This window comes from Idiotropiscis lumnitzeri, chromosome 10, assembly GCF_059441095.1.
Source record: "Idiotropiscis lumnitzeri isolate Australia: NSW breed Sydney's pygmy pipehorse chromosome 10, RoL_Ilum_1.0, whole genome shotgun sequence".
NCBI classification, from domain to species: Eukaryota; Metazoa; Chordata; class Actinopteri; order Syngnathiformes; family Syngnathidae; genus Idiotropiscis; species Idiotropiscis lumnitzeri.
Window position 1 is genome coordinate 17,040,511 of NC_142400.1, and position 21,926 is coordinate 17,062,436.

Below are 21,926 nucleotides of genomic sequence, written 5' to 3' on the forward strand. Positions count from 1 at the left end.
GCTAATTGTACACGTTCCAGCAGACAGGGGACCCGCACACGGTGCAGTGTTTGCAAAATATGCTGATAATTAATCTCATTGAGCTTGTGAAATACCATCAGTGCGACAAAAGAGGATTTGAGAACAAGCTAGGGAAGAGATGGATGACGACAGCAGTGGGCTGGATAGACGCAGATGTTCGATTAAGCTTTTTCATGATTCTGTTATCACATGGCTTCTTGAAGTGTATTTTTGGTAATGTAATAAATTAGAGCATGAAATGGGTTTGGATTTGCTGCACGGTGACAGGATTACGTGAAAAGCAGGCTCGTAGCCATTCATGAAACAATGCAGGGAGATAACCATAATAATGCAACAATATGAGGAATAGTTTAATATAATGTACCTAATTATATCAGGACCATTTTGCATCTCCTAGTTGAGGTGAATAAAATAGCTGAATTTCTCATTTAAAGTACTAAACCACGCCTGGGCAGTCCGTCTTGGGGGCGGAACGGTCCGTCCTGACCGGACGCACATTTTGTAGGCGGGAGGTAAATTTTAAAACAAGGTTTTATTAACCAAGGAAGTGGATTTTAGTCCGGCCCACGAATCGTCCCTCTTGCATCTGATGTGTTTGCAAGGCGGCCAAATGTTCAACTCAGAAAATGCCTCAGAACGCGTCAAAAGCGCCACTACCATATGTTTGTGTATGAAGAGACGTGAGACAGCAGTGTGCGTTCAAGCGTGCCTGTGTTTCCTTATTCTGACATCACGTAAGTCGCGCTACCCACCTGCTACTGGGACAAACCACAACAAGGGGGGTTGGGGGGGCGCAATACCACAATCCCCATAACACTGGGGGCGGGCAATTTTTATGAATAAGGCTGGAGGGTCGTGGCCGGAAGGCTACCCATATTGAGGCCGGAGGGCGGGGGACCGACCGGTAAAAAAGGGTCAAGTGCACTAAACACTTTACATTAAAAAAAAAAAAAAACGATGCATCGCGATATTCTGCCCTTCCAAAATAATAAGACTCACTATTAATTGAAACATGGTCAGAATTACATTTAAAAAGGTGCATCCATTCTGCAAAAACACTGACACAGTCAATAAATTGCAATGCATCCCAAAACTGGTTTATGCTATTTGTCTGTTATTCAACTACATGAGACAAAATACCAATACACTGAGCATTGTTATTTTGTATGTATATTGTCTATTAATCTGATTTATGCTCAATTGTGTCACACTAATTATGTCACATTCTGTGGATGTACTGTATATACACTACCGTACATGTGTCTAAAAAAACTCATTCAATACATTTAAAACTAAAAAAAAAGGACGTTGGAATGTTAAGGTTAAGAAGCAACATAGGACAACGCCCAATGTTCCTCCAAGAGGATTTGTGAAATCATTTTGTAGCAAGCTACCCTTCCACAAAGGCCCTACACTGACAGAAGGCAATAACAGCAAAGTCAGGCAAATTTAGACTCTCTTCAAACTACTAAATGGTTCCTGACAATGACAAATAACATCACACATTGGGGCATATGGTTGAAGGAAAAGCACTATCCACGCAGTTAATCTTCTCTCTTCTGGCTATTTGAAAACAAATTGCACCAGACATCTGTGTGAGCACAAAAAAGCATCAATTTAAGAAAGCAATAGATCTGGTAGGTCCTGGACTGCAGACGCATGGCCAACCACATGCACTGTCCCAAACATAAACAGAGAAACACACATTTATGTCACTTGTGTGTCGCCATAAGACGAGGGGCAAAACTATGATGAAGTAACCTCGATGCTGAAATTGAAATAGTGTTTCACTGTGTGAACTCCAGAGCGACTGTCACTCAACTATAAATGATATTTTAAGGTCAAGGGTCACACACACATTCAAATGCATGCACGGACGCCTATTCAACCTTTGAAGTAATCAGTTCTGCTCCATGGGCATGAAAAGGATCCAGATGTCAGAGCTTGGCAAGGGCCAATATTTCTGTTGAAATGTATCTATTCAATTGTTGCTGCCTTTGTATGCCTTGCTCATCCTGTTTCACTGCCTAGAATGAGCCAGGCAGAAAGAGCGATACATAATGTACATATAGTGGGACAATGTGAGACTGCCTTGAGGCAACCTGCAACCACTTTTGCCAAAGGCAATTTCACGGCCCTTGCAGATCAACGGGTTTAGCATCCTGCAAAGCAAACCGAGGGTCAACGGCATCAGCGGGATCCTTTGCATTCTATATGGTACTGTTTAAGCGAGTAACCTTGTGCATTCTTTCTGTCTCACTTTGTTTCTGATTCTGTTTTATAAAAGCTGAAGAACTGGAAGGACTCACTTTCACTTTCTTCTGCACTGCTATCATTTTTATTTTCGCTTTCTTCTTGACTTTATTGCTCTCTTTAGCCATTTCTTTTTTCCCTCTCCAGTGTCCAATCTTCAAAACTCCTCTCTTAGATGCCCAGGCAATAAACCGGGGCCTCCTTTCTTCCTGCATACATCTCCCTTGGCGAGGACAAAGCCAATAAAAGGCTGGTTTAATTACAGCAGCTGAGTGTTGCCAACACCCAGGTACAACACCATGGGGTTGAGGGGTGCAGAGAGGGCCTGAGTGTGAGCAGAGTGTAACTGGATGAAATGTCACGTAACAGAAAAAGGCTAAGAAAACCTGACCTGTTTTCACTGTTGATGGAGTGACAACTAAATCTAAATCTGTTCCAGACACGTTCAAGATCCTGTTGTTTCTATTCAACTTTTGCAACAGGACAAGGATGATTCGAGACAAACACTGTTGGGTGCATGAACTGTGTTGTAATTGCACACACACTTGATAGGGTGAGCATAAATGATCAAATAGTGCTCCACCAGTGGTACATGCAAAGCAATGATCCCTCCAAGCTGTGCGCGTTAGCAATTTCACACTTCTCCAACCCTGCAGAGCACATTTCTCTCTACAGTTATTCCTTCATTTCCACCTCAGTTTAATAAACAAACAGGACACCACACCATTCCTACTTCCCTTACAATTTCAGTAGCGCGACTAAGGGTGCACACTCAGTTGTACTAGAGTTTACTTTGAAGCATACATTGACACACATACACTCAAACGTAACACTGATGAGACGTTTTAAGCAACACGCAAACCGCTCCATATAGGAAGTCCAAACATGGGCGTAGTTTACCAGCACCTTAAATGAGCCTCTTTCACGCATTTCAGAGGTCAGACGAATAGAAATTGTGGGGTTTTATAAAATGACATGATTTCCATGTGGATAAGTAACTTGGATAGTGGATGGATAATAGTATATATTTTTTGTACTTCCCCACAGTTTTACTTTCTTATATATTTTCTCATTTTCCTTTCAAATTATATTTAAAGGTGAGCTTTCAAGGATTCAAAGAATTTTCCTCTCCTTAAAATGCAAGGATGCAAACATCCAAGGACATATTATCATATGACATATCACGAAATGCAATCCTCAAGATCCCAGGTTAGTCCAGTGAGTCCCAAGACTTGCAAAAATAACCGATAAGATAAAATAAACATGATAAAATAGATTAATATGATAAAGCAATGAAGGTGACGTTTCAGAATGAAAATTAAGAATACAAATGCAACAGAATTGACTTTTGCGTTATTTAACACGTGTAACTTGTGGCACAGGTGGTGTATTTGATTGTGGCACAGGCAGACAAATTCGGTGCTTTGCGGACATGTGTGGTGGATGTCATTGAATTTCATTTATAAATGTGTCAACAGCAAGAGTGTGGTGGTCATTGGGAATTTCTGGAAAATATTTGACATTTTCAGAACGGCCAGTGTATTTCCGGGCCGGTCCAGGCCATCGCGGCCAATAGCAGCCGCCCGTCACCATAGCCAACCCCTGCCCAGTATATGTAAAAAGAAATATAGTTGCGTCGCTGAAGATGTGCGTGTGTTCATATGTATGTGTGTGTTTGTGTGTTAAATGTAGGGAGCACTCAATTCAGAAGCATTGAGGCCTTCTAAGAACAGATCCCCTCTCCCCATTAGGACCTCAGCTGACACGCACATGCATTATACATAAAAGAAGAATCTAAAAGCATGCAGCCCATTAGCAGGCATGCATGGTATGGGCAAGAAAGGCCCAAAAAAAGAATGAAAACAGACACCTCGGCTTGAACTGACAGTAACCTGTTAAGAACACTCACTACTATGCAGCAAAATCACATTGTGGTGATGAAGAATAAGCGAAAGAAAAGTGACTTATTTGCATTCTCGAATCCCTTCCACCATCAGCATAATGTGTCTATCATGGCAGTCGGGCTAAATGACCAGAGGCATCTCGGCGAGTGAAACAATTATTTAGCAGACTAATCATATACATGCTCCAGTGCATCAAAGCCAGATTCAACTTCTCTTGACACACCACACAAGCAGTCAGTCTTCTAGCTCAGTTGTTCTCAACTGTACTTGAGGGAACTCCAGGGGATACACAAAATTTTAAATCAAACAAATAAACATGGAAAAATCCTTTAAAAATAATTATTGAATTAATTAAATGTTTCAGGAAAATATAAACATTTTATAGTCATTAGATTATTCAATTTTATTATTTTAAAAGCCTAGATACTCCCCCATATTAGAATTGTTCGACCCAACTTGTCACATGCCATCTTTTGTTACCTGTCAATCACTTGAAGACGCAAATAATGGAGTTGTGGTTATAGCTTAAGCCTTCTGAAAAACTCAGGCACAAGTGCAAAAGAAAGCCAAACCAGAGTCTGCAAAATTTGAAGTTGAAGATAATGTTTAATTCAGATTTGAAGTGGCAGATCTCTTCTATGATCCTAAAGAGGACACTTTATTTTGATTATTTTTTGTGGACTAGTTCCAAATAATGAAGTTTGAAAGGTTCTGAAGTTTAATAAATCAGACAGTGATGGCGTGTTTTAAGTCTTGTTATTTTTGTTGTTTTACCCAAAAATGCTTTGCTCTGAGTACTTGGTTGAAAAAAGTATTTCGAATGTACATCACTGAAAAAAAGGTGAGAACCACAGTTCGAGCTGCATGGCAAACATTTAACATGTCTGAGTACCAAGTCTGTCAAATCACGCCAGAGCAGGTTGCAATTTGATTAAAAGCAACCGAGTTTATTTAATACAGATCCATAATATGCTTCATTTCCAAGAACAACATTTATGTGGTTGCTTACAGCTAATGATGAATGCCTTTTTTAAATCTGGTGGACTTGTACGCGTGTCAGTGTGCTCCACTTACACTCTGGAACGAGAAACAATGTCATGCATTTGAGTGTGTGGGTGGACGTGGCTTTGTGGGTCTGTGGTCTATAGGGTGCTTGTTTCCTGGGCTGAAGTTAAACTACCGGTCATCAATTCCCCCACGTTCTCCTCTCTGGCACTGGCAGCACACCACGTCGACTGTGAAGCGCGCGCACACACACGCTGCAGCAGTGGCGCGCAGGAGCGAGCAAGCACGCACACGCAGGGACAATTAAGCGCAATACGTCGCAACTAGCAACCCACAAACTGGTTAGTATGTGATACGAGCGCACACTCACACGTGCACGTACATTTACAATCAGCGCACGCACGTGCCCGCCCACAAGTATAGCGCACCAGAGAAGGATGGCTGATATTAACTGGCAGGAAAGATCTGCAGCTGCAGCAGCAGCGGCGGCGGCGGCGAGCTCACTTCTCTGCCGGCGGCTGTTACTACGCGGGCATGGCTGCTAATCAATAAACGTAACAATCCTCCCACCACCAATACTGCTTTGACACAGAAACGGGGAAGCCCTTCCTCATAAATTAGGAGCACGTCTTCGCTTAGGAAGCACTCACCCTATGTTGCTCAGCGCCTGCTCCAGCAGCTCAGTCTGCAAGATGTTCTGAGGTGCCGAGAAAGCCCCATTAAAATGGGATAGAACCGAGCTACAGAACTGACGCAATGTCTCAAACTGCATTTTCGCCCTCCTGCTTTCTTTCTTTTGTGTTCGACAGCAGATCTCCTCTTTGCAGTTTTTTATCCTCACCCACAATACATCCCAAAGCCTCCGTCTCACATTTTCCTCGGTTTGTGTTGACTAGTGTCTCCGGGGGCGCATTAAACGCGACGACGCCGATCAAGTTCCATATTTCCCCAGCAGCTCCTCGACAAATGTGTCCTTAGATGAGACGCATTCCGGACGGGATCCTTTGGTCATAATTCTTCGGTCTTGCAGGAAGTGAGCGTTGCAGGTACTCGAAAGGCGTCGTTTCTTCTCCTGGTCGTGACACGAGCGTCCTCACGCGGGACTGCGATAGGCGAGAGTCCGCCCGCAGGAAGGCTGAGGTGGGGAAACATCCTACACGGCGACCGGGAGCTGCATCTCCCCCGACAATGCATCTGCTGCTGCCTCACATCCAAGTCATATTTTTGTCGAGGAACGCCGTCTCGCTAGCACACGCACGCTGCTGCACTGGGATGCAACCCACTCTTTGTCATCTCGCTCATCCTGCGCGCTCTGGCAGAGGCGCACAGCAGCAGATACATCGCAAAACATCACACAGGCGACGCTGTCGTCAGGGGTTTTTCCGCGACTGGGGTCACACTGGCAGCTCATCAGTACAATGCGGTGGCGTCCTGAAGCAACGCCTCTCAAGTGGGACTATGTGTGTTCACGACACAAGCGCATACATACGCGGTGGGTGGGGGAGGGGTCGTGAGGGGGGACGCAGGAGACGAGGGATTCCATCCCATCGAGTCTAAAGCGTTATTAATCAACCGCCCCGTCATTGCATGTTCAAGCTATTAAGACACCATATCAGATCCGTATTCGCTTTTGAAATAAAGTGAAAATCTATTCATCCGTTTTAGCCCCTTAAAACGATCATGATTATTGTACGTGTTTTTAATCAAGAAAATAACATTGTATTGTGTTAAAACCGAATTCATCTGAATTTAAAGATGTTTTAAAAAGTGTAATTGCTCAACAGTCTGTGTTTTATGTTCAATCTTTTGCACAGGACATTGAATCAGCCATGGTTGTTGTTAAAATGCTCTATTAATAAAGTTGAGCTGAGTTGGAAGTCTCAACAAGTGTGTCTGACCTGCGTGCCTATAAGAGGCCTGGTCTAGTGAGTAATGTCAGGTTTAGTCCAAGTGTAAATGTCTTGACATGCTTCTCCGTCTACTTATACTAATAAAACGGCTTAGCGTTCATTGCTGATTGTGAGTCTCCTCTTTTCTAATCTTGGCTCACAACCTGCACAGCAAATCTTAATAAAAAATAAATAAATAAAAAGAAGTGAAGGGTTTGTAACTTAAAAAAATCACATCATCGCACTATATGTCTATGTTTATGATACACTCATCAAGTTCCCTTCTTCCCGCTGTCTGCCTCCACACAGAAGCACACCTCAGGATACCAGCGTACATCATTTCATCATTTCACTTCAATGTTGCACTACATCCAAAACCCCATGTTTTTTCATTCTGTAATGTAAGAGACATTGATTGAACTGCTATGGTATTGCAATGCACTAACCCCCCCTGAAAGACTTTCACATTAGTTCAATCAGTTCCCTAATAAGTCTAAAACAAAAGGGCAATCAGTATCCTCCACAAAAATTAGCCAATTGGAACACTCGCTCACTATTCTTACAATAAATTACTGGAATTTGCAGATACAGTATAGTTAAATTCCAAACAGCACATACAATATCCTCTACAAAGTTAATGTTTTCACGATAGAGAGGTGTATTATAATTTAAAGGTACCATGTTGTCAAAATCCATTTTTCCCATACTGTTTATGAATAACATACAGTAGATCGTGACAAGGGTGATGGATTCACTGCGTAAAGATTCTTCAGAATAGACATGCCTGTAATTAAAACTATGGTGTTGCTTGAACACTTCCTACGGAGTCTCATGTTGTGACATTTAACAACTGAACACTTCACTAAAAATCAGTCAAAGAGTTACAACTTTTACATCCGCAGGTTTATTGAAATGACACAACTTATACTAAAACAGAGAAGAAAATAAGCTACGAGAAAAATGTGGTGTGTCGTTTTTTTCTTTAAAAAGCTAAATAAGAAATAAAGAACCCACTGACTAAATTTCCCCGTAGGTGTGATTGTGAGAGCGGATGGTTGTTTGTCTATGTGTGCCCTGCGATTGGCTGGCAAACAGTTCAGGGTGTACCTCGCCTAAAGCCTGAAGATATCTGGGATAGGCTCCAGAACCCCCCGCGACCCTTGTGAGGAGAAGCGGTATGGATAATGATGTTTATGTAATGCATACAAAGGCATAAATCTAAAGCTAATTACATCAGTTCATGCTTTACTCATGTTGAACAAGAAAATTCATCTCTTTTGTAAAGTTAAACCAATACGAAAGGAAGGTCAATATTGTAAAATAATCAGATGCCTGTCTGTAATTCATATATTTTTTGTTGCATGCTTTAAGGGACTCAAAACACAAGATACTTTATTCATTCTATGTCTTAAAATATTTTATTTTCTACCAATTATAATTGGCATAATAATATTATTGTTTGGGCCCTACATTTTACTTACTATAAGGGTATTATACTAATTAGATTCCCATCCAACCATCCAAGGGAAATTAAATGTATATATATTTTGAGTTGCAGACCACACACATAGAACCAAATCACACAACTGCAGGCAGCCAAGGACAATGTCAGGGTCAAAGGGGCACGTAAAGGGTCTAGTATCTCTCCAAATATTTAGTTGACATTATTACATGTTGTCCACAACTTCTGCTTAATTGTCTGCTGTAACAACGACAAATTTCCTGCACTGCAATGAGAACGGAAAGCGTCGAAACAATAGGTGTAGAAGTCCAAACTACCTGAGAGCAGACATCCATTGTGTGGAAAGATAAATCACGTTAACCAGCACATTGCACTTTCATCATATTTTGAAGACAGGCAAAAAAAAAAAAAAAAAACAAAAATAATGATACATTTGTACACAAGATGCATAATATTATGGAAGCACAGAGCATAGAGATTATAAAACATTAAAAAAAAGAAAAACGTTCCGGGAGATTCTTACGCCTCTAGGGTCTGAAGTTCAACTAATACCAGACAACAAACATGGATGATGAGCAAGGGAGGGGAACGCTTTGTGAAGAAGTGGCGAGAAAATTAACAACTTTAGGAGAAGAAAGAGGAAGGAGCCACCATGTGGACACAAGCAGCCTTACATGGTAACAATATTATGAAATTAAATTAAAGAGTCCATGCAAGTAGTCAGTGTTCCTCTAAAATGAATCTAGTAAACATTCAGTTTTTTTTTATCAGTCATTACTGCCGTTCTCACTTTTAGCCTAAATAAATGGGATTAAGTTGAAACCCTAAAGCATTGTGAAGCTGGTCAAACATATAAATAGACAGATATATTATTTTTTTTCAGGGCCGATACCAATTACAAGTAGTCAAGGAGGTCATTAACCAATATTTGGAGCCAATAATAATTTTCTGTAAAAATAATAATATTAATTAAAATTAAAAAAAAAAACATTATTATTATGATTATTATTATTAGTAGTATTTTTATTTTTTTTACAATATACATTTTTGTTGGAAAATTCTAACAAAAAGTTCAGGGAGCTCCCAGGGTCATCGGCAAGTCTTAAAAGGTCAATAGAATCTTAAACAATAGCTCCTTATAGTTTTCAACAGTCAATAAAGTTCTACAAAATTTCAAATCACAGATATAAAGTAATATGGTTTGTTGAAGTTAGCACAATATTAAATTGATTTATTATCGGCCATCACATTTTTAAAAAAGGCCAATGCCAATATGCATCATTTATGCCAAATATCGGCGCCGTTAATCGGTCCGGCCGATAATCGACCTATCCGTAGATAAAACAGAAAAACGTATGAGTTCTCTGAAGAAAAAAAAAGTCAGAAAACATTCACCCTCCATGTACCAACAGTTCATCATAGCTGTTTTCCTACGTATTTTTTCTGGTATGTTGGAGTGGGCGGATGGGTGTCGACGAATTGCTGAGAAATACAGTATCTGTGTCTGTGTCTCCTTTACAGGCCCCATGAGCTCAATGTGCAAGCCGTCTTATATGTGGCATCTTGACTGGCTGGCAAGGAGGCACAGCTTGAGTCACTGCTCTGCACCAACCTATATAGTATTAAGAGTCTTCTGTTTTTTTTTAAGCCAGACACCTTCATGATGCACCTCTGTTGTGTAGGATTAATCATTTTGAACACATCTAATAAAAACAACTATTTAACTGATCTAAAGAGCATATACTTTCACATGCATATTGTATTTATAGGTCATTGTATTCCAAAACTAACCTGTCTATGGGTGCATCGCCATGTCCAGAGTACCTCAGCGAGCCGTTGTCGAGGGACGCCTGTCTGGGTAGGAGCCCGCCGTGACGTCTGCTTCTCTCTGACGTTGGTGTCAAGTCCCCTGAGGCTCCCTGGTAAGGGTATAGAGAAGGGTCCTGCAGTTTGGCTTTCTTCCCTTGCGGCCCGCCTTCAAATACAGCCCGCACCTGACCAGGCACCGAGCCATAAAACCATGCCCCCGATTTGGTGAGGATTTCTTGTTGTTTTCGGCACAAGTTGCATACCCACATCACCTGTAGGAAGGAAGAGGATAAATGTTAGGGGTGTGGCAAGTAATGGACAGAGGTGATTAAAAACGCTACACATCCATGTTCAAATGTCAGGTTTGTGCAATGTAAAAAATACTAAATAATACTTTTTTTCCTGTACAACTTAATCGAAAAAAAAAATATTTAGTAGAAATAAACAAATGAGATAATGTGGTTGCACAAGTTGCACATTCTCTTATTACGTGGCATGCGGTTTTGTTTAGGATTTGCCAGTCAAATTCAAATTCATGTTAAACGGGAGTCAGCATACACGATTTCGAGTGCTTCTGATTAACCCCAAATAAAGTTAAGACGTTCTCGTGGGATTTGCCTTGCATTTTTTCTTTCTAACAGAAACCCGAAGTTACTGGTATTTGGAACTGTGCTTAATTTCATCCATTTTGACTCATGCCCTAGTTCCATCTGAAGGAAACAGCCCCAAAGCATGATTCTGCCACCACCATCCTTCACTGTAGGTGTAGTGTTCTTATGGCGATGACCCGTGTTGTGCTTGCACCAAATATAGCCATTTAATTAGGGCCAAAAAGTACCACCTTGGTTTCGTCAAGCGTGTTTTTGCAAAATGTAGCGGAGCTTATATATTTTTCTTCGTAAGAAAAAGGCTTCCCGTATTGCCACCCGTTCCCATGGCCCAGACGTACTGAGAAGACGGGAGATTGTCACATGCACTAAACCGCCAGTACCTGCCAGAAATTCCTGCAACTCCTTCAATGTTGCTGTCGGATTCTTGGCAGACCAGTTTTGTTCTCATCTTTTCATCACTTAGTTCAACAGCGGTGCCATATTTTCTCAACTTGGTGCCATCATTCTATTCCACGGTATATCAAATGCCTTGGAATTTATTGTGTACCCTTCTCCCGACTGATACTTTTAAACAATGAGGTTATTCTGATGATGCGGAAGTTCTTTGAGGACTGGATTGCGTCTTGCGCTGTATGCTGTGACTCCAACAAAGTCAGGAAAAGTCTCCTTGAACAGCTAAACTTTATTTGGGGTTAATCAGAGTCACTTTAAAATGATATGAGCTGTGTGCTCACCACTACTTAACATATTGGTTTATCTGGACGCAGGCAGCCCAGTTATAAAAGTTTGTTCACACTTGTGTAACCACATCATCTCTTTTTTTTTTCTGTTGTACTTTCACCTTTCTAAAAACATTTTTCAAAAGACCAGCATGAGTTGTACAGTACATTAATGGTGTGAAAAATGTAATGGAATGATCTGTGAATGAACGTACACTCAGCTCACAAAACAAAGGCATACCAATGTTGATGGGTGAAAATCTTTTCAAATCCAAAATGTCAACGACTGAGGCATATGTGACTGACTATTTTTTTAAATTGATTCACCCCACAAAGACACAAAAAAGAAATCAAGAATTGTCAATTTTTCTTGATGAGTTGAAACATGAATTTGACACATACAGCAGCCATTTACATAACAAAAAAGTTTGTTTTTTTATGACTGTTTTGACTTGTTTAGTCTGTGAGTCTTCTGTACTTCAGCATAGCTCAAATTTGATTTTCATGTGGCTTGGGATAGCTAGGCATGAAGCAAACCCATTTACTAAGTTGGACATCGTTCACGTACGGCATCAGCAAAGCGCCCGCATGAACACTGATTGCGCACATGACTTACTGAAGGCAAAGTATTTAGGGGTGGCACATAATGCAATTGCAGTTCAGGTACTTTGCTATGATAAATGGAAAATAATAGAAACATGTTCCTTTTGTTAAGCGCTCCATAGAAGGTTATTACTGCTTTGTGATGACGTGCCTTTATCTGCTCTAATTTGCAGCTGCAGCAGCCAGCTCACCACATTAGCCTCACAAATCCAAGAGCAGACAGCAGCCCTGTTCACTATGTTCAAGCACACACACGCACGCACACACACAAGTCCCAGTACCTTCTTGTGTGGCTAATGTGACTGTACGTCACCAAAGGCGGGTACAGGTGACCATATCTAGCCTACGCTAACTTATTTTGAAGTGTGTCTGACAAGATGAGGAGAAAGGCAAATGACTGACAGGTAGTGATGGTCCGTTCCGTATTGAGGCTTCGGAGCGTGTGCCAAGTAGGGGAGGGGGTGAAGCGCGTATCGGGGCTTGTTCCATTGGAGGGAGGGTGATGATGACGTCTGAAGCCCTGCCGCCCAGCTGCACCATGTGACTGATTCGGGAAGTAGTTTGAATTGTTTTGACAATATAAACCCCTCAGGCTTAGACATTAAAATGTAGAGTTTTGTGGAGAGTAATTTAAGAGATTTGGAGATTAGATCTAGATGTTAAGAGGATGGAGCCAGCTTGGAAGAGAAACATGTCTCCTCTGTTGGGACATTCTGAATTGATCACTCTGAATAAGGTAAATCCAACATTATTCATTTGCTGGAGAGGCAGAAATTCATAGAGGTTGGCTCTGGCTTATTTGTGGACGCCTGCATCATCCGCGCCACATTAAAGTGTATTTTCAAAGGCTGGGGAAGTTGTGTCCGAGAAATGTAATCGACTCAAACCAAAACTGGTTGAAAGGCTATTATTTTTTTTAATTAAAAATTAACCGAATCTACCCCGTTCTGTACATCATTCTTCAAGTGAGATAAGCATGCATCTTCAAGGCCCTTTTCTTAGTTACACAAGCATTTTCATTCTCCTCTACCTTCATAAGTCCAATTTACACACAGTCAAAACCGATGTCGGAATGGGTCACACATGAAGACACAACAGCTGCCTGTACTTGTATGCAAGGCCAGAAGGTGGTTTCGTGCAATGAGACATTCCCCAAACCACTTGCCTGAAAAGGTTCAAAGCCTCATGAGTCTTCATCTCACCATCACTACTGACAGGCCATGCGGCCAGCGGACTAACCAACAACCAAAGCTCCACCCGCCGCCTACACACGCGCAGACACACGCAGGCAACAAAACTGCCCATCTTAAAAGTCTCAGTGCTGAGTCAGTGCATTACTGTTATTAGCGCCAGCAGGACTTGAATGCTGCCTCTCCCGCTGTCAGAGCTGCCCATGTTTTGATGCTGAATTGGCATCAGTGATACAGATAGCAACTCTATTTAATGTGCAGTGGTCTTCCCAAAGTATTTCCTGTAATCATCAAATTGTGTCTGCAAGTACAGCAACAATATATGTTGATTCATTCACAAGTTACGATTTCTGATTTTATTTTTGTACAATGAGTGATTTACCCCTATCATTTGTGTGAATATAGCAGCCTGACCTCAAGCAGGGATAAACTATTTGTTTCATGTAGCTATCAACAATGATGAACTATTACAGTTATATTTTCAATTCAGACACATGCACTTGCAGCCATCATGTAGCGGCCTATGTGATATTGACACATGAGGCATTTATGGCTAGCTATCAATGTTACATATAGGCTATAACAGTACTGACACTATGGAAGCTGAGAGGCTACAAATTGTCCTTTATGCGTCCCAATGGAGTGTAGTCAGTGAGGCCATGACTGCATCTTTAACCGAGGTCATGGTGAGAGCTCTTCAGTCAAACATTAGTCATTGGCTAACACCCACCAGCTACACTGGCCAGTTTTCTTCGCTGATGAACGACATTCTACTTATTGCAAAGCATGAAGAAACTGAAGAGTATAAGTGAGAACATTAACTCAAATGTAGCAATGTGTCTAAAAACAATTTAATCTGTTGGGCAGCAGTGATTGAAGAGCTAAAATTGTGGTTCAGCAATTTTAGTAGCACTGACACATCGCTAGCGTTTAGAATATTTTAAATGTTAGTTTTGCCACCAGTATTTATAGTATTAACAGTTAAATATGTTTGGTAAAAAAAAGTAATATAATTTATGAAAAGAAAAACAGGTTGTTGCAGCAAGGAGAAAGGGGAAAACAAGCAGGACACCGGCCCTCGAGAAACAGGATTGAGGATTCCTATGTTTACACAGCGGCGCACACTTGCAATTTGGATTTTTTTTCTTAAATTTGATTTTATTAGGGACTCGTTCACATTACAAAAACAAATGGGGCCCTGATTTGGTAGACTGGTATCCGTGCACTCATTGCAAAAAATGGGGTTAACTTTTTCATGCCAATGCTAGTCTAGTCTAGCGCGTTTGGAGCCTTGTTGCCTGCATCTGGACGGGCCAGCGCACAAATCAGCCTCGCCCCAAATGTACCTAATAATTTGGTGACAGAAAGCAATCTGCGCTTGGCGTAAAAGCTGGCACATTGTTATTTTCGTGCAAGGACAATAGTTTAGTATGGTATGTCTGTGAATTTGGTAGACATGCGACCGTTCACTGAGCATCCTGTTGACTAGATTTAAAAAAAAGCAGGTCTAATTTGAGGCACACATGGTCTAACGTGATTTTGGTGTGTTTGAGCGAGACGCAAGCAGGCAAATCAGTATATATTCATTCATAAATACAACACTGTTGCTACACAGCGCTGGCGTTCAGCGAATAAGCTAAAATAAAGTAGATTCCTGTCTAGCATGCGCTGGGAAATTTGTCACTTGATTGACATATCGACCAGCCAGCCATGTGCCTGTTATATGCGTCACTGAATTTGCCATATATATGAGTTTGTGCAGTTATGCAAGGTACACCAATATACATTATAAATATAAAATTGTAAATATAAAGAATTTTAACTTTGAAATGAATAAATAAATAAATAAATAAATAAATATATAACGGCATTTTGTTGCAGCATTTTGAGATCGTATGGCTGACTTCTTTTTATCAGACAGGTTCTCTATAGGGGATCCAAAATGGATGTAGTTAGTCAAAATCAACTCATCTTTCCTAGACAATTGATTTCTCACATAGGGTGGCAAGTACTATTTCCACAAGGTGCCAGGTAGCTTCGAATACCCCATCTTAATCCCCCTCTTTGTTTTACTAGCCCCAACTGATCCTTTGAAAATGGGGATGACATTCACACATGGGGACAAAATTGTTGGTACCCCTCTGTTAATGTAAGAAAAGTAACTTGAATCTTACTAAAGTAAAACACACAGCTAAGAGCAAAATTGTGGACTATTGTGAAGTGGTATTCTATGAGCACTGACCTAAATTCTATTGAACATCTTTGGAAGGAGCTGAATCATGCTGTCCCGAGAACACACCTTTCAAACATGAGACAAGTGGAACAGTCTGCTCATGAAGAGCGGGTCAGAATGAGAGGTGCAATCCAAAAAATTGTTTGATTGCAGGGATTGCCTCAAAAGGTTGTGCAATAAAATATCAAGTGTTTCTTTCAAATAATTATTTTTAACCACAGTTCAAAAGCATTGTTTGATTTTAATTGGTTAGCTTTAATTACGTTTGGATTTATCATTACTTTGCTCATTTACAAGTATTTCTTTGACCAGATCAGGAGATGTCGCTGATATTTGTCAACTGTGGCTTCGTAAAAACCTTTGAGACTTTTCTGTGATTAAGGCCTATACAAATACTTGACTGGGGTACCAACATTTTTTTCCATGAGGGTATGTAAATTGCTATTTACTTCCTAGATTCTTTATTCAATATATATATTTTTTATTTAATGGTAAAATACATTTTATTCATATTCATTGTGATGGTGCAGAAAAGCAAACATATGGTAATGGCGTCACTGCCTGGACACTAATGGACCTGACTGTACATAGACACATGGGCACGTACGCACACGCGCACACACGCATATGTGTTTTCAGGACTTTTCGAGACGCATGACAAAAATGTGACAAATGGGTACGTGCCTTTCCCGTGGTCCTACAGGCTCCCGAAAAAAAAATTTAAGCATGAAAAAAAAACAGGAACACATCTGTCTATTATTTTTTTTTTGATTTATGACAAAATTGCAACAAGTGAGGACATTGTCAAGTTTTTGTGAATTATTGAGACCATAAGCTCACACATATTGCCATTTCATGTTTTTGTGAATTTTGAGACTCATGTATACACAAAAAGTTCAAGCATATGTGACATATAAAGACCCGCCAATATATCATAAAAATGTCCTGATATATAATTTAAACAAGAGCGCACACACACACACACGTACACGCTAACACACACACACGCATACACTTACACAAACTCCCCTTCATATTAACTCTTCATGGCTGAGTGCAGGAAGGGGGTTGGGGGGGGTTGCAGCCCTCAGGCAGGGCCATTTCTCCTTGTGTTTGCACATTTCATAGTCATTGAACCTGCAGCTAAAAATAGAAAGCTAAAAACGCTAGCAATACCACATAACCAACAGCGACAATATAGACTGTATACCCTACAAATGAGCTATAGAAGACTTCCTGAGGCACAGAACAACGACATACATATGACTTACACATTCTCCACTATTGTTCAGGTTATGTTAAGCTAAAGCATCTTTTCAAGAGCTGCATAAATATTGCTAATGTGGTTCTGAAAGACAGGTTTTGTCTCTTATATCTGCATTCCTCATGTGAATGTAAATGACATTTTCAGCACGAGAAGCAATGAAAAGCAGTGAGCAGCTCCTTGTGGCCAATGAACTGCACGACAACATTACTTTACATGAACTCAGAGTGAATCAGCAGTATTGCTGAAGCTAGTCAATATGTGCTCACATTTAGAGCCAGTCTCTGTGTCAAATCAAATCAATGATATTTAGTTATCCCTATGAGGAATTAGAGTATTCTTTGCCTTTTTGAATGGCTTTTTTATTGGCAAGACTGATGAATGTTTTCTTGAAAGAAATTATGATTTATAAAAATTATATTTCAGGCAGACTTGCCGACAAACTGACATGTCACTATGGCAACGACTCTGCATCATTTGCAAAACTGTCATTGTTCACTACAACCTCACTAAGCGTCACTTTACAATGCTTAATGACCCTCCGCACATGCATGTTTATGTCTTAAATGCATATATTGTTATAGTGGATTGTTTGCTGTAATACTGGAGAGGCGAAAACTACCGGGAACAAATTCCCAGTGGGTTTTCAACAAACTTGGCCAGTAAAAAATGATTCTGATACTTACCAGTGACTTGTGTATACTGTAATCAAGGATTGTGTCAATGACCTTGTCTTTTGTAAAATTACAACTTTCCTTAAAAGGGCATCATGAGTTATGTATTAAGCAAATTAAAGGAGAGTTAGTATTTTATAGAATAGGTACCACATACAGTAGTGATGGACAAATTTGATGAGAGACATCTTTGTAAAAGCCCCAAAATAATTAAGGAACAAAGAAGTGAGGTAAAGAGTGGAGATGGCATATACTGCAATATTGATGGGCCATTAAATGAGCTGTCATAGGTATCATATTGCCTTGCCGTATCTTTCCTTTACCTGCACTGAGATGAGCTGAACTACTCATTAAAAAACTCATTGTTCAGGGAGTGGAGCCCATCTCAGAACATCCTGGGCTGGACCGCACCCAGATTGAGCTGCAATCATCAATAAGGATAGGAGCTAATACACGCCAGAGAAAATTATTGCCACAGCTGGGGGAACCGCAGTCACTTTACGGTGTTTGTTCAGTTAATGAATAATGAATTTAAAGAACTAAAATTGTATACTGACTCCCCAGGCATAAATTGTACAGGGCATACCTATCCGCATATAAAAGTAAACACCACGGTGTTTTAAGACAAATGTGTTATTGTTAGTGTTTTTTTTGTTTTTTTTAAATAATAATAAAATTAGGCTTTGGGGGCATTTTCAAGAGCAAAATGTTTCCATGACACTGTAGTGTGATTGATGCACTGCATGTGCAGCTGATGAAAATAAGTCAAGCTGCTACAATCACATGATCCAACGGTGGCTGCACGTGGTGAATTACATTTTAATGAGCTTCTAATTTTAGTCTGTGCGCCAGCAATAATAATAGACTTCATGAATATTTATGCCGCCTGTTTGAAGCTCAGAGACACGTGAATGAGATGGGAATACATTTACAACATTGAATGTGTACATGTGAATATGTCGTTTATCCACATACCCAAACAGTGTCTGTTATTTCAATTTTATATGCACAGGTTTGCAAGTTTCAAAGGTTATAATAAGACAATAACACGTGCACTAGCTGCTCCCAATGGCCAAATGCAACTATACATGTATGCAGTAAATTGAATTCAGAGCATAAAATATTAAAGTCGTCACGCTCGCCAGCTTACCCATTGTGCTGCTGAGAGAAACACGGAGTGTTCTATTCAATCACTCGGCTCCGTAAGGCGGGCTGTCTGCAGCTCTCCTGACAAACAAACCAGCTACTCCGACCTTCAGAACCGCGGACAGCTCCAAGTCCAGACACCAGCTGCTGGGAGCAACGTGAAGGTTACACCGGAGACTCGACTGGCCACATCCGCTCCGATCATACCAACAACACCGCAGTCTCTGTCCTAGTTTCTCTCACCAGTGTACTGTCACAATCCGAAAACGTAAGGTGCCTGACTGAAAAAGATTTCCAGTTCCAGCCGATCCAAAAGGACTGTCAGAATCACCCTAGGAGAGAAGCATGTGAATCAAGCAACAACCCGCCAAATGATATTATGCATCCCACCACCGCTGCATTAGTTCATCCATGACACGGTCAGCCTGCCGTTTCCATCTGTGAGCTTCATTTATATGCGGCAACCCCCCCCGATCAAGCAATAAGACAGAGCAACGCGGTAGCGCTGAATGCTGACTGAAAATGTTTCAGCTCCCGTTAAGCGCACTTTGTCATTCGCTGTGAGCTGTGACCACTCTTGTTGGCACCGCAATCACAGTGCATTTTGTCCTCAAATAACTGCAAGAGGATGAAGTCACAGGGACAAAAATATGACGCCAAGTTACAGGAATGATGCTGCGTTCACGTACACTAAGAATAATAATGTTCAATTCCATTTCATTCCCAGAATCAAACCCAAAAAAAGCAGAGATGTCAGAGCACCTCCCCTGTATATTCCTATGCATTTTGGAACAAGTAATATGCGCCCAGGCTCTCTATCAATCTAAGTCACTGTTATGTTTTTCAAGTGGACTGAGGTGAAAATAGTTATACCTGATATTAGGAAGGCATACTTCAGGTTTCTTTGTGGTCTGATCAAATATGCCTGGTATTCACTTCTTAAGGAGAGCACAACATCTTCTTACTCCTATTTCCGTTATTCATTCATATTCGACCCATGAATAATAATAATAATATAACAAATATCAAATGCCCAAACTTCCAGATAGCAGGCAGAATGGCAAGACGCCAATGAATGTAAACACACTGAACAACATTTTTTCTAGAAATGTCTAAGATCACGTGTGGCAACTCAGAACAGAAATTTTAGCACCACTGCCAGGGATAACAACATGACCTGCGCCCAGCCGGTCCATCCGAACTTAGAGAGCACAACTGTAAAATAGCAAATCTGGTTACCATGACAGGTACAACAATTGGTATATTATTTATTTCTGACAATGATATACTTTATACTCTATGCTCTCAAAACAACAAACACAATTAAAAAATGTTGGCTATTTTGACTCTGCTGATAAAATGCTACAACACAACATTCCTGGGGCATATACAATGATAAGTTGATGATGATATAATATTATGTGTTCTAATGGGTCAAGTGACTTATCTAAAATTCAACAAAAAGCTCACTAAATCCTTTTTCCCGTATAATCAAACAACAATGGGTGGCAAGAAGCACATGTAGTGATTTCAAGACTTGCTTTAATCACAAATGACTTCCTCCCTGGAGACTGTAGGTTCCTCAGGCTCTTTTGAAGCCACATTAGAGGAAGCATGAGAGGACTGGTGGCGAACTCCACCAGGACATGCAGGCATTATGAGGACTTCAGAACGTTGGCGCAAAAAAACAAATGTCACCACTTTCTTCTAATAAAATAGGTGTTCCAATCTTCATTCTTCTGTGTTTTTACTTTGATAGAATGTTACGAGTAACAAATGCTGAGTGTTCACTCAAAGAGCCTTCACATTTTACATCAAATTCCACAGAGCAATTGCACTTCTTGCTACTGACACCAGACAGAGTCTCAGACTAGTAAATATTCGATGCTGTTTCACAGAACAAGATCTCTCTCACCGCAGTTGTCACCATCTGTGAGCGAGAGAAAGAATAAATGGGTAAGGGGGGAAAGAGAGCAGCTTTCACCACTGCTCCCTCTTTCACGGACACAAAAGACAAATTAAAAATTATTAAAACTATTAGAAATAATAGTTGTTCGATTATTTAAATGACCGCAATATCGGTGCTAATTTCTGATAGCCCATTTATGAAGTTTCCCCATTCTGTTAGCATTTAGCTTGACGCAACAACACTTAGCAATTGCTAGCTGTGTGTGCATCATACAAGTACAAATGAAAGAATGGTGGCAAAATGTCAAGTCTTGTACTGTTTATGTGTTTCCCAGGAGTTGTAGCTCCTCGTCTCTGTACACATCAATCCATTCATGAGATTCTATTTTGTACAACATCACATTAATATTTAACACTGGCATCTACAGTGTGTATTGATGGTTGACCTTGAGGGTAAAAAGGCCCTAACACTACTTAGCAAGTTGTGTCATTGCCTCCATTCACTAAGTGGCACTTCCCTAGGACCATTTGTCAAGCCTGCAACTAGCCATGACCAGCCTGCGGTGCTCCCAATTATTTCCTAAAAGGAAAACACAACATATTTGGTTGTTTTGCTTGTTCATGATGGTGCAGATTTTTTTCCGGTAGCCCAAGATATTTTAAGTACCGTAGTCTTCGCAGGCTAAAGGTGAATATAACCAAAAAACTACAATCTATGGTATGTGTCTCAAATCATTCCAATCATTCTGTTCTTGCATACATAACTACAAAATAACCATTTATTTTCATTCTAATCTATGTTCAACGCTTTTCAGGCTTATGACATCATGTTAACATTCAATCCTCACATCTATGGTATAACTTCAGAAATCCATGACATTCACTGGAGGATAGACTTCAGTTTTATTGCAACATCATCTGAATTTCTCAATATTGATGCTTTTTACATTTGATTTTTCGAGATAATTCCAATAAAATAATTTAAACACCCCTGATTGTTTTGATTACTCAGTGGTATTGATTTCAGCAATTGTTAATACACTCACAGAGACTGCTGTTCAGTATTATTGTTGTTGGTTTCAGATGGTTTTTGGCTGCTGTATGTGCACATGTTCATCACAAGAACAACAACGCTTCAGACACACTCTCAGCAAACGCAGAAAAAGGATGTTGCTAACCACTTTGTCCTCCTGTTGCAATTCCATGTAAGCAGGAATGCAGCAGAAAGATAGAAA

General features: G+C 40.4%; 1 protein-coding gene across 33 annotated transcripts in view; it reads right to left on the bottom strand.

Moving 5' to 3' along the window:
* rims2a (regulating synaptic membrane exocytosis 2a) overlaps positions 1-21,926 on the bottom strand; it is a 122,293-nt gene that overhangs the window by 71,920 nt on the left and 28,447 nt on the right. For 28 of the 33 annotated variants that reach the window (XM_088307880.1, XM_088307865.1, XM_088307862.1 and 25 more), the window contains one exon: positions 10,326-10,615. In XM_088307880.1, coding sequence (XP_088164006.1) covers positions 10,326-10,615 — 290 coding nt within the window. Of the gene's footprint in view, positions 1-5,833; positions 6,582-10,325; positions 10,616-18,787; positions 19,229-21,926 lie in introns of those variants that run through there. The other 5 variants (XM_088307875.1, XM_088307883.1, XM_088307877.1 and 2 more) reach the window with 3 other exon arrangements.